At 38.6% G+C, this 12,710-nt stretch overlaps 1 protein-coding gene across 1 annotated transcript; it reads right to left on the reverse strand.

Annotated features, from left to right (window-relative positions):
* Positions 1–678: 678 nt before the first annotated feature.
* On the reverse strand, positions 679–12,256 carry GJB7 (gap junction protein beta 7). The gene is made up of 2 exons (XM_025983862.2): positions 12,142–12,256; positions 679–1,635 (listed from the first exon to the last, which is right to left on the reverse strand). The coding sequence occupies exon 2, from the start codon at positions 1,606–1,608 to the stop codon at positions 817–819; it is 792 nt and encodes a 263-aa protein (XP_025839647.1). The 5' UTR covers positions 1,609–1,635; positions 12,142–12,256; the 3' UTR covers positions 679–816.
* Between the last annotated feature and the right edge of the window lie 454 nt (positions 12,257–12,710).

Genomic DNA, 12,710 nt, shown 5'->3' on the forward strand with positions numbered 1-12,710 from the left:
TATATTGTATTATACATTCTGATTTCCTGACTCTAAAAAGGTCCAACAAATAGAGAAATTTATGAAGTATTTCAAAGTTCCATGGCTAAAGAGAAGTGTTAATTATCAAGTGGGTATGTTCTCTTTCTGGGTCCTACCCTGCTCCCTGTCTATGTACTCAGTGGGACCTGCCTTCCTGTGTGACTCCAGAGTGACCCTTTCAGGGGTCTCCTAGTTCAGGCTTAAGCAGGATATCTCCCAGTAATATTTGTATCAACTTGAAGACCACAAATAATGGCTTTGTTCCCTCTCCCCTAGTCCATATATATCCAGGGAGACCTAAACTGCAGAGTCTTGGGCTCTGTGGTCATTTCCCCAGGCCAAGCCTTCTCCCTGAGTGTCATTGTGTGTACTTCTGTGTACCCTTGGTTAGCTGCTGCCCACCCTCACCATACTCTTTCTCTGCAACTATTAAGTAGGGCTGAGTGAGGGAGCCTTGGCTGACACTTTGGAAAGATTGCCAGTGCTTCAACTACAGCTTGGAGCCATCACATCTGTCATAAATGTCACTTTTTATATTTTCCAGTTGACAGATCTAAGCATTTAAAAGAATGCTGCTTGTTGAATTTCTTCAGACTAATTTGCAATTAACTATTCAAATACAACTTACATACCCACTTGAGCCCTACAACAATGACATCTTTGTCTAGTATATACAACTGAGCACATACTGAAAATTAAAAATGTTCTCAAATGACAGTAAGGCTGACACCCTTTGTTTTCCAATGCAGCCCAGGTCTTGCTTAGAAAGGATGCAGTTTCTAACCCTCTTCTGTGTCAAAAAAGTGGCTTTGTTTCACCTCGCTGAGATGCGCCTATGACCAAATCTGAATGGCAATTCTGGAGTAGGGGAGGAGCCGCTATCACACCACATTCAACATATCTGAGATCGTGGCACTCACATGCTGAGGACTTGAGTCTTTTAGAGTATTTTCGGAGGCAGCACGTAATAAGGCACTTGAGAACCAAAAAGCTCAGTTCAATGAAATTCAACACAATGCACAGGCATGAGGTAATAACCAAGAAAAGTATAAAGATTGTTTTCTCGGTGGGTTTGGAGATGAAGCAGTCTACAGTGTTGGGACAAGGCTTCAAAGCACATTTCATAAGGTAGGGAACACTAAAGCCATTATACAGCTTGTAAAATAAAACCAGGAAGCCAATTTCAAAACCAGTTTTAACAATGAGGCTGATAAGATAAGTGTACCACAAGCCCCCATCCATTGTACCTGGGCTGACATACAGTTTCTTTCTGTGCCTTTTCTCTCTGCCCTCACGATAGGCTACATGTAGAACCACCAGAAGTGAAGGTGTGGAGACCATGATCAGTTGTAAGGCCCAGAGTCTGACTTGGGAGATGGGGAAGAAGTGATCAAAACAGACATTTTCACAACCAGGCTGTTTAACGTTGCACTCAAACTCTTTCTGCTCATCTTTCCATACATGCTCTGCTGCCACTATGTAGACCAGCAAACGGAAGATGAACACAACAGCCAGCCAAATCCGCCCAATCCCAGTTGAATATTTGTTTACTCCAGTTAGGAGGTCTCTGAGGAACATCCAACTCATGACTTAGGCTCAAAAGGAGGTCAGATTCTGCAAAAGAAAAAAATTGCATCATGATTCATTTATTTTTATTTCATTGATCATTTCTACTGTCTTACTTGATTATGGGATTATGGAAGATAAACTCAAATTTCAATGCTGGATATTGAGGACTCACTTTCAAACAAGGGAATGACACTATTGGTCTACAGATGTAATTAATCCCATGACCAGTTTAATTTGGAATTTAGTTGGTGATCCCACACATACTACCCTATTTTCAAGCAAATTATTTGGCTAATTGCTTCAAAGGATGAATGAGTTCTGTTACTGATCTAGAAAAAATTAGATATGAATCCTAAAGTGACCTTGGTATCTTGAGATAGCCCTCACATACCTACTTCTTGAAGTTGTAATCTCTACTCACTTTTTCTACTTTGTCAATGCCCCTCCCCAATCACTAAAGATTATTCCCTGCACCTACCTCCTGTAGTGTCCAGTATCCCATCCCAACAGAGCTCACTTCCAGTCTGATAGTGGAAAGTGAGGCTCTCCAGTATGAACGTTTTCAAAGTTATGTTTCCTTACTCCTCCAGACTCACATCCATGCCCAACTTAACCTGCTCCACTCAGTTTAGAGAGAGAGGTCAGTCTCATCTTGCCTCAGAATGATCATTCCAGCTCTACATCCCATTTTTTATCAAGTTTCCCTGGTTCTGTATTCTGTATCTCCAATTTCCATTGTTTCCTTCATCTCGGCATATAAATGTTCTTAAGTGTTACCCATTTTAATGGGGGAAATCTGCAAAGCTTATCTCGCTGACAACTATCTTCCTTTATTCCTTATTTCTATTTCCTCAACTATTATTTACTCTTCAACTCATTGAGTCTAGTTTTTCTGCTCATCAATGCACACTAAAATTTCCACAACCACTCAACTACCAAGTCTTCTAGATGTTCTGGATCTCATTTAGTTTTTCTGGTACTGTTGCCTGCTCTTGTGTTCTTTAAACTTTTTCAGCCTTGACTTCCATATTACTCTATCTTGTCTTTCTATTGTTCTGATCCTCTTGATTGTGCCATCTTGTTTTCTTTAACTAGGTTTTTTTTTTTATGATAGTCACACACAGAGAGAGAGAGAGGCAGAGACACAGGCAGAGAGAGAAGCAGGCTCCATGCACCGGGAACCCGACGTGGGACTCGATCCCGGGTCTCCAGGATCGCGCCCTGGGCCAAAGGCAGGGGCCAAACCGCTGCGCCACCCAGGGATCCCTCTTTAACTAGTTCTTAAAAGCTCTGTCTTCTGCTCTTTTTGCACTCCATATGCTCTCCCTAGAAAATCTCATTCATTCCATGGATTCAACTACTCCTTTCAGATCCTAAATCTCAAATCTTCAGCTCCTCCCCAGATTTCCACATCTCTCTGCCTCTTGGTTATCATTTAAATATGCCACAGTCATCTCAAACTCAATATATCTACAGCTGAATTTATTATCTGTCCTGCCCTTTGATTTTTTTTTTTTTTGGCTTAATGGCATCACCAATATCTAAGCACCCAAGTTGTATATCTCATGTTCATTCTGGACTCCTCACCATGATCCTTTTTTTTTTATGATCCTTTTTAATTGCTCACCAAATTCTTCTGATTCCTCCTATCTCTCAAATTTCCCTCCAAGTTACTACTGAAATCTCTCTACCTATACATCCTTCCATGGCTTTCTATTTCCAATTCATCTTCATTTCCTCTCTCCTCCTCATATGTCCTTGATGCTGTTTAATTATCTTGCACTTCTGTCCATCTCTTTTGCTGTTTTCCATATAAAAGCTGATAGGACAAAAAATCCAGTCAAGAAATGGACAGAAAACATGAACAGACATTTCTCCAAAGGAGACATACAAATGGCCAACAGACACATGAAAAAAATGCTCAACATCACTTGGCATCAGGGAAATATAGATCAAAACCACAATGAAAGACCACCTCACCTGGGTCAGAATGGCTAAAATTAACAAATCAGGAAACAACAGATGTCGGTGATGATGCAAAGAGGAACATTTTTACACTGTAGGTAGGAATGCAAACTGTTGCAGCCATTCTGGAAAACAGTATGAAAGTTCCTCTAAAAGTTCAAAATAGAACTACCCTATGACCCAGCAATTGCACTACAAGGTATTTATCCAAAGGATACAAAAATAGTGATTGGAAGGGGTACATGCTCCCCAATGTTTATAGCAACAATGTCCAACAATAGCCAAAATATGGAAAGAGCCCAGATTCCATAGGCAGATAAATGGATAAAGAATATGTGGTATATAAAATAGAATATTACTCAGCCATCAAAAAGAATGGAATCTTGCCATCTGCAATGACATGGATGGAACTAGAGGATATTATGCTAAGTGAAATAAGTCAGTCAGAGAAAGACAAATACCATATGCTTTCACTCATGTGGAATTTAAGAAACAAAAAGAGATGAACATGAGGAAGGTAAGATAAAAACAGAGAGGGAAAAAAAACAGAGAGGGAGGCAAACCATAAGAAACTCTTAACTATAGGAAACAAACTGAAGGTTGGTGAAGGGGAGGTAGTTGGTGGTTGTTAACTAAGTTGAATTTAAATTAAAAAATAGTTTTTAAAAAGTGGATAGGATGCTAGGGAGCCTTCTTTTTCATTTTAGTGATGTCTTTCTGGCTTCGATTTTGTCTTATAATTGAATTCTGTGGTGTGGCCCACAACTTTTGTTTGTTGGGCCCATTACATACTCAGCATTCTCTGTTCAGTGCTTTTGAGTTGGTCACACAACTACCCTGGAAAGTGGAGATTCTGTTTGCTTTTCAGTTTGGTTTGTTTGTTTATGGTGGTGGATGCTTTGTTCTCTCAGATGAGAAAGCTACTTCCCAAGTATACAATGTAAGATACAGAGCAGGGTTTAAATCCAATTTACATCATTCTAAAATAGAGCTTCTCAACAGTGACACCATTTATATTTGGGGCTAGATAATTCTTTGTTGGATCAGCTGCCCTGTGCATTGTAGGTTGTTTAACAGTATCCCTGGCCTCTATCAGCTAGATCCAGTAGTAGCAGCTCCTGCCTCTATTTCAACCAAAAATGGACAACCGAAAATGTCTCCAGATATATCCAAATGCATGGTACCATGCAGAGATGAGACAAAATCTCTCCAAGTGAAAATCACTTCTCTTAACTTTCTAACGTCATCAGAAGATGTGGGCCAGAGCTCCAGTTCTGCCACTAATATACTTTGTGATTTCTCAGGTGAAATCCTTGCCATTTCAGGTCTTGTTTTCTGTTACAAAAATTACTTACTTTTTGTTTTTTATATTACTCAGTTAAAAGAGTATCATGGAAATTATGGTGTGAGGAGAATGAGGAGGTTAAGAAAATTGGGATATTGTTATAGCAGCACACCTGTTGGAGCATGTCACATTACCTCTTACAGAGGGAACAATATGTAGTGAGCCCACACACTAGAGCCCTAAGGAAATATATGAGAGTTAAGAGATGTTTTCAGAGAAAACAAAGATACATGTACACAATGCTCTATTCAGCAGGGAATAAATACTTCAATGTCCTTGGGTTCAGAACACAAACAAAATTATATTAAATAAAAAGGATTCTGAAATCCACCTGAAAGGTTAGTGTCTCCATAAATTATTAAAACAAAGTCCCAAAGATTAAAAAGGGAAAACAAAAGGTATTATGTTTTCCTATAACATGTGTCATTGGGCATTTGTCCATATTATTCAAAAAGATATTTACGTAATGTTACAAAACATTTGGAAGTGCCCTGTTGGGCATTTTAGAGAAGGGAAGAGGGCAAGAGTAGATTCAGGCTTTTTTGCTAAAAGAAAAGCAGTAAGAACATTTTGAATAGAATTGGAAGACTGACACCATTAAATATGTCAGGATTATGAATTTCACTTGACTGATGAATGTCTATCCTATTTTGAAGTTCTCTGCTGATGGAAAGTCAATGGCTTTTCTCAGAGAGGGAGGTGTTCTAATTTTAACAAAGGTGATTTAGCATAGCACATAAGAGCCTAGGCACAGCGCTGGACTCCTTGGGTTCAAGTCTTAAGTTCAGCTGTGATTTTAGAAATACCTACCATGTGGAGCTCAAAACAGAGTGTGATACATGGTAGGTGATCCATAAGCATTATCATCATCACCATTATTACTTTGCCAGTAAAAGTCTTTTCTTGGTGTCAAATTGGAAGCCTTTCCAATTGCAAGTTAAGTATATTTTTTTTCTCTAGCTTTTTTCCTATGAAGATGGATAAGTTAGGAGTCTCCATATAATAGCCTTTTAAGCATTTGAAAGCAGTCATTGTTAGTTTGAAATCATTAGCTCATCATTCTTATGTCTTAACAATAATTCAGATTGTCTCTTTATTTTTAATTTATCCCTTAAACCACTAAGGATAACTACTGATTTTTTGAAGAGTTTCTACTTATCAATTCTAATGTACCAATTGTCCTATGACCTTCTCTCTTAAGAACTAGCAGTTAATTGCACAGGAATTTAGTTTGGAAAATTCAATTAATAAAATATTTTCAGAAAGTAAAATATTCAACATTGCCAATATCAGGAATAATTTTGGGAAGTTGTGAATTCTCCCCAAACATTTTATCTAAATTAAAATTGGAAGTGAGAAGAAGGTGCTGGATCAATCAGATTTCCATGTCAAGAAAAATTAAGTTGGATCCCTACTTTATGCAATTTAAAATATTACCTCAAAATGGATCAAAGAACTAAATATAAGAGCCAAAAAAAAAAAAAAAACCCCATAAAACTCTTAGAAGGACACAAAGGGATAAATCTTTATGACCTTGAGTTTGACAATGGATTCTTAGGTATGACACTGAAAGCATGAACAACAAAAAAGAATAAATAAATTGGACTTCATCAAAATTATTATTTAAAGATTTTATTTATTCATGAGAGAGAGAGAGAGAGAGAGAGAGGCAGAGACACAGGCAGAGGGAGAAGCAGGCCCTATGCAGGGACCCCGAAGTGGGACTCAATCTTGGGACTCCAGGATCACGCCCTGGGCCAAAGGCAGGCACCAAACCACTGAGCCACCCAGGCGTCCCAAGACCTCATCAAAATTAAAAACCATTGTTCATCAAAGGACATTATTAAGAAAGCAAGAAGAACCAAAAGTGGGGGAAAATACTTGTAAGTCATGTATCTGGTAAGGTTTTAATATCCAGAATACATAAGGAACTACTAAAACTCAACAACAAAATATAATTCAAAAATGAGCAGAAGATTTGAATAAACATATCTCCAAAGAAGACATACAAATAGCCAGGACATACATGAAAAGATGCTTAACATCACTAGTCGTTAGGGAAATGCAAATCAAAGCTACAATGAGATACTGCTTCACATTTACTAGGATAAGTACAGTTTTTAAAATATAAAAAAGAGGGCAACTGGGTGGCTCTGTTGGTTAAGTGTCCAACTCCTGATCTCAGGGTTGTGAGGTGAAGCCTCAAGTCATGCTCTGCACTGAGCATGGAGCCTACTTAAGATTCTCACTCTCCCTCTGCCCCTCGCTGCCTGTGCTTTCTCTCTTAAAAAAAAAAAAAAAACGAATTGTGATAAGTATATGCTCTAGCTGCTGGGATACAAGAGTGAGCTAGATAGAGAATAGAGATAGCTCCTTGCTCTCATGGAGCTTATACTCTAGAGAGGGAGAAAAATAATAAACAAGAAACAAGTAAATGCATAATATTAGATAATGATGAAGGCTGTGAAGAGGCATAAGCAGAATGATGTAATTATGATGGGGCCAGGAGAGCCTCTTTGGACTGAGGGACTGTGGGAGACCTCTCTACTGAGGTAGTGTTTGGATTGAGCCCTGAAAGGCAAGAAGTCAGCTACATGAAGCTATGAGGAAGAACATTTTAGGAAATGGAATACCTAGTCAGAATGAATTTATGTGTTTGAGGAACAGAAGGAAGGTCCTCAGTGAATGAGGGGTGGATGGTCTGAGATGAGTTTGGAAAAAGAGATCCAGCCAAGTTGTATAGAGCCTAGGTGGTCACACTAGGCTGTTCTGTGCTATGTCACTATAGACAAGAAGTTCACTCTTTTGAGACTTCAGTTTCCCTGTCTATAAAATGGGGTTACTAATATTCCACAAGCTGACTTCATGAAGTTTGTTGTGGTCATAAATCAAAATGAAATATAAGAATTTCATAAAACACACAAGAAAAAAAAAGAGATAGCAAAGTTGAATATTGAATTCTTAGGTGAAATATTCAGTCTCAAATTTCTTTGCTCTTTGCCGTAGAATAAATCACTTATGCATTCTTCAAAGGCCTTAATTCTTCCCACTGACCACATTAAGAAAACTGAACTAAAAGATGAGAAAGTAATTTTCATATCACTTTGCTGTCATATTTAATATTCATATTAATAGGAAATATCCATTCAGTCCTATTTACTCAAATAATTCCAATGTCAAACCTATTGCAAGGATTCTTTTCATTATTGGCATCAATGTTGATCCAAGTATTTCATAATTCTATTAAAAATCCCAAATGAAATGTATCTGGGAAGTGGAGACAGAGGGTATGTGAGTACACAAATACACATGTTCTATGGGGATGAGAAGTTAGAATGCTCAAATAATGACTGACAAATTGTTTTAACCCTTCTCTTAACAGCAGAGATTTAATCCTCAAAATGGAGACCTTGGAGAAGAATTGTGTAAATGTAAAATTTTAGATAACTATCCCCTGTGTGCTGCATATCCAAAAGTTACAACCAAATGAATAGGTAGAGGAAATAAATTTATACATGTCAGAGTCTACTCTCTTAGAAGAAACTTGCATTAGTATAGCTCTGAGTAAATAGATACAAATGAATAAGTGCATTTGAAGCAATTAGGATATCATTTGATGCCTGACAAATATCAATTTAAATATCATCATCATTATCAAACCAATGAAAATTGAAAGACCCCCCCCCCCCAAAACTCAACTAAAAATCCTCCACCGGCTATACTAAGGTTTTACTAACTGATTTTTTTTAAAGATTTTATGTATTTATTTTGAGAGAGAGAGAGTGAGCAAGCACAAGCAGGGGGAGCAACAGAGGGAGAGGGAGAAGCAGACCTCTACCCTCCCCCTCTGAGGAGGAAGCCCAATGTGGGGCTCAATGCCAGGACCCTGGGACCATGACTTGAGCTGAAGGCAGATGTTTAAACAACTGAGCCACCCACGTGCCCTACTAACTGATTTTTTTAAAAAAAACAAAGACTACAACCACAACCTCCATGTAACATGACATCCTGAAGGGAAAGCATAATCAGACCAAATTAAGTAACTCAGATTTGGAGACAAATACTTCCTTTGAGTATGAAATGACTAAAAACCAACATGGGAAAGGATTAGTAATTTGTAGAAGAAAACGATCCCAAAGAGATAATCTGTCTTATATTCCTGGGATAACCAGAAAAATACTAGAATGTTAGTAGATGTAAGTATGTAAAATTATGTAAGACCTTAAACATCAAGGTGAGAATTAGAAACTTATTTTCCCATCATAGCAACCAGAGGGTACCTAAGTAAAGTAGATAGTAAACGAAGAAACAAGCTAATCAACCATGTGGTTGGTAGGTGAACAGAAACTATGCAGACCTTCTCAATGTCTACATATTTCCACACACAGGGAAAAGTTTATAATGTACAGATATAAAATACTCCATCACTCTCTTCTGCAACCAAGGATTCTGGATTTTTCTGGGACAACCTTATTGCAAACATGCTGATGTCTAATGAAAACTAATGAGAACGTGTATGAGTTTTGGGTTGAGAAAATGAGTTACAATAACCATACAGTAGAGGCAAGGATAGTTAATGCATCTGACTTTTCTACATCGTGGATTAAATATCCATTACAGTCATTTGATTCTCATTCCTCCAATTTACCGAGCAAACTCTGAGGAATAATTTTCTTGTCAAGGAGATTCCCTAAACTGTGTGAAGATATTCCCCTGAAATTACATACAAGAGTTCCAGTCCCTGGAGAGGCACCTGTTAAATCAGGCTCCTCTGGGTTTGGTTAATGAGTCCCTTAGAGCTGACTCACCTCATGGTGAATCATACACCTGAGCTTCTGAGCCTTTGGGACTGAGCACCAGTCCACCCATCCTTCACTTATTCCAAGATGAGCTTTTGCTATGCCAGCAACTTCCCCCACACTGAAGCTTCACTTCTTGTGTGGTTCAGCCATCCACAAGTAAGTGCCTTCTTTGTGTTCTTGAGTGGGCACAAAACCACTGAGAAGCCCTGGCACTGCCAGAAGGCAGAGTCCCGCACTGAAATGATCAAAAACTGCTATTTCGAAACTTGTGTTTGAGGGGCACTGGATTTCCAATTTCCTTGCAGAACACCAGTGACAAGCCTTGAGAAAGGCATCAGCTTCTATATCCAGTTCCTTTCGTGTCCCAGTAATAACAGTGCCTGTCTGTGGGTAGTGCTTGAGCATTTCCAAAATGTCTCACAGCATCTCATGTAATCCTCACCTCCACCCTCTGAAAGAGGTGAGGTCTGTGGTATGACCCCCAATGTAGTGACGAAGAAAGGGAAATTCAGAGAAGGAAGGGGCTTGTGCAAGACTCCCCCTAATCAGTTGGAAACCTGGCAGCAGAATGCAGATCCTGAATGATTGGTTTCTAGTTCCCCTTAGCATGCTGGGTCTTCTGGTTCATTAACAACTCTGTGCTACATTGTACACAAATTATTTGACCCCTAAAGAATAGAGTTTCCTCTCAAGAGTCTCTTTCCACTACCTGCTGACACTTGCAAATTCCATAAAACCCCCATTTATATACAAGGCATTTTCATTTTTAGCAATAGCCTATTTGGAAAATCCGTAAAGCAAGGTGTTTCTCAGCCCAGGATCTATGACCCCTGAGGGTCTGTCATTAGATTCTCAAGGGCTTCTGAGAAGTTTATGCGTGTGTATTTTGTTTTTACAATCTTAAAAAAAAAGAAAGAAAGAAAAAGAAACAATGCTGCTGGATGACTAGCTCATAACCAAGGACTGCCACAGGATTTCAGTACTCATAGTCACCAGCATTCGGTAAACTACACAGCCTTCAGGCCAAATCCAGTTGACTACCTGTTTTGTAAATAAAGTTTTGTTGAGGCACAACCGTGCCCATTCACTTATTGTTGTCTATTGCTGTTTCCATGCTAAAATAGCAGAGTTGACTGGTTGCAACAGAGATAGTATGGCCCTCAAAGCTATAACTACTATCTGGCTTTTGCAGAGGCCATTTGCCCACCTCTGATATTTACATTGTATTTGAAATCATATTGGAACCAAGTTACAGAACTTTAATTTTTCTGGGCTTCCGAGAAACAACACATAATGGATTCTACTCAGCAGAAAGCTACATGAAGGCATATTGACAGCGCAGCCTGAATGAAGCCTGCTGGCAGTTTGAATGGAGACATGCTGTGAAAGAACAAGCCGTAACCCAACCCACAGTGAGGTAGGTAGGACCAACTTTAAAGAATCTGGGCTTCTGCAGTCAGTACCTTATTCTCTCAATGAGTGGTAATTTAATTTCAGCCAAATCATACCTTTTGTCCACTAAATTTTAATTAATTTTATTGGTTTTGTGATGTTTGATTTTTCTTTTGTAAATATAGTTGCATAAGAGCTATAAGTCTAAAGATTGGCCTGTGGATATAAAATTATTTCACATCTAATCTTAGGTTTTATACATATAAATAACAGTATACTAAAAATATAAATCGTTAACACTGAGGATCCATGGACAATGCTGAGTAGAAGAGTACCCACACAAGCTGACACGTATACATATACACCTCTTGCCTAGTATTTTACTTTCCTGTATGAATAAAGGCATTGCCATTTTTACTTTTTTATTTTTTAAATATTTATAAAGATTTATTTATTTATTTGGGAGAGAAACTGTGTGCATGAGTGAGGCGGGGGTAAAAGGAGAGGGAAAGAGAATCCCAAGCAGACTCCTCAAAGAGCACAGAGCCCAATGCAGGGCTTGATCCCCTGACCCTGCGATCATGATCTGAGCCAAAATCAAGAGTCAGACACTTAACTGACTGAGACACCCAGGTGCCCCAAGGCATTATCATTTTTAGAGGATCCCCTCTTAGGAACAGTTCAAAGGTTGTCCTTAAGGCACACAGAAGGGGCCACTGAGAGGTCTTGGGCTGTTCCTCTATGACCCCCAAGTCCCATTCATTCACATTCTGTGCTCAGGCCAAGCGTTCTGACGTGGCCACAGCTGCCAAAGCCCTCAAGTCCATCACACGTTCCAAATGGCAACTTAGAGGCAGCTTATCCAGAAAAGGCATCTGTGATGCAGCACAAAACTGGATAGCAGTACATCTAGTTTGTAATAATTAGGATTACTTCTCTCATCAAAACTTTTTGGAAGAAGGTAATGGCTAACTACCCAATTACAAGAAATGCCATCTTCCCATTAAATAAATAAATCCTATCATAAGAGAAATAAGCTTAACTTACCTCTTGACACAGATGTGGAGATTAAGAAGAGAGCCAGTCAGTTGCTCATTTGATTAAAATAAAATCATGAGCTGATTATATTATTTCCCTGAGAGGAAACTAGTGCGTTAAGCTCAGGCAAATGGAGTCTAGTGGTTTCCAAGGTAGCATAAGCCAAACAGGTGTAACCTGATCATTTGTTTTGCCTCATAACTTAGATGAGAACTTTTGTGTCTCTGCTGTTTATAACATATGTTAAAAGGGAATTGAAACCGGAAAAACTAATTCAAAACCATTCACATACACACAGTTCATTGAATATCTCTTTTTATAAAACCTTATCATCATCTACACAAAGAAGCTGGAACAATGAGAGAGAGTGTTTCATCTCTTTAAAGGATTTTTCCAAGATTATTTATCAGAACCTATCTACTATCTACCAAAAACAATAGGCAAAAGAACAATTTAAGTGAATCTATCTTTGATGAACTTATTTTAACTTCATATCATACACACTATTCTTAGAAACTCAGAAAGTAAGAAGACATAGTAAAAGTCACTCTCACAAAACCAGGGAGCATCAACAGACA

Source organism: Vulpes vulpes, chromosome 1, assembly GCF_048418805.1.
Source record: "Vulpes vulpes isolate BD-2025 chromosome 1, VulVul3, whole genome shotgun sequence".
In the NCBI taxonomy this organism is placed as follows: Eukaryota; Metazoa; Chordata; class Mammalia; order Carnivora; family Canidae; genus Vulpes; species Vulpes vulpes.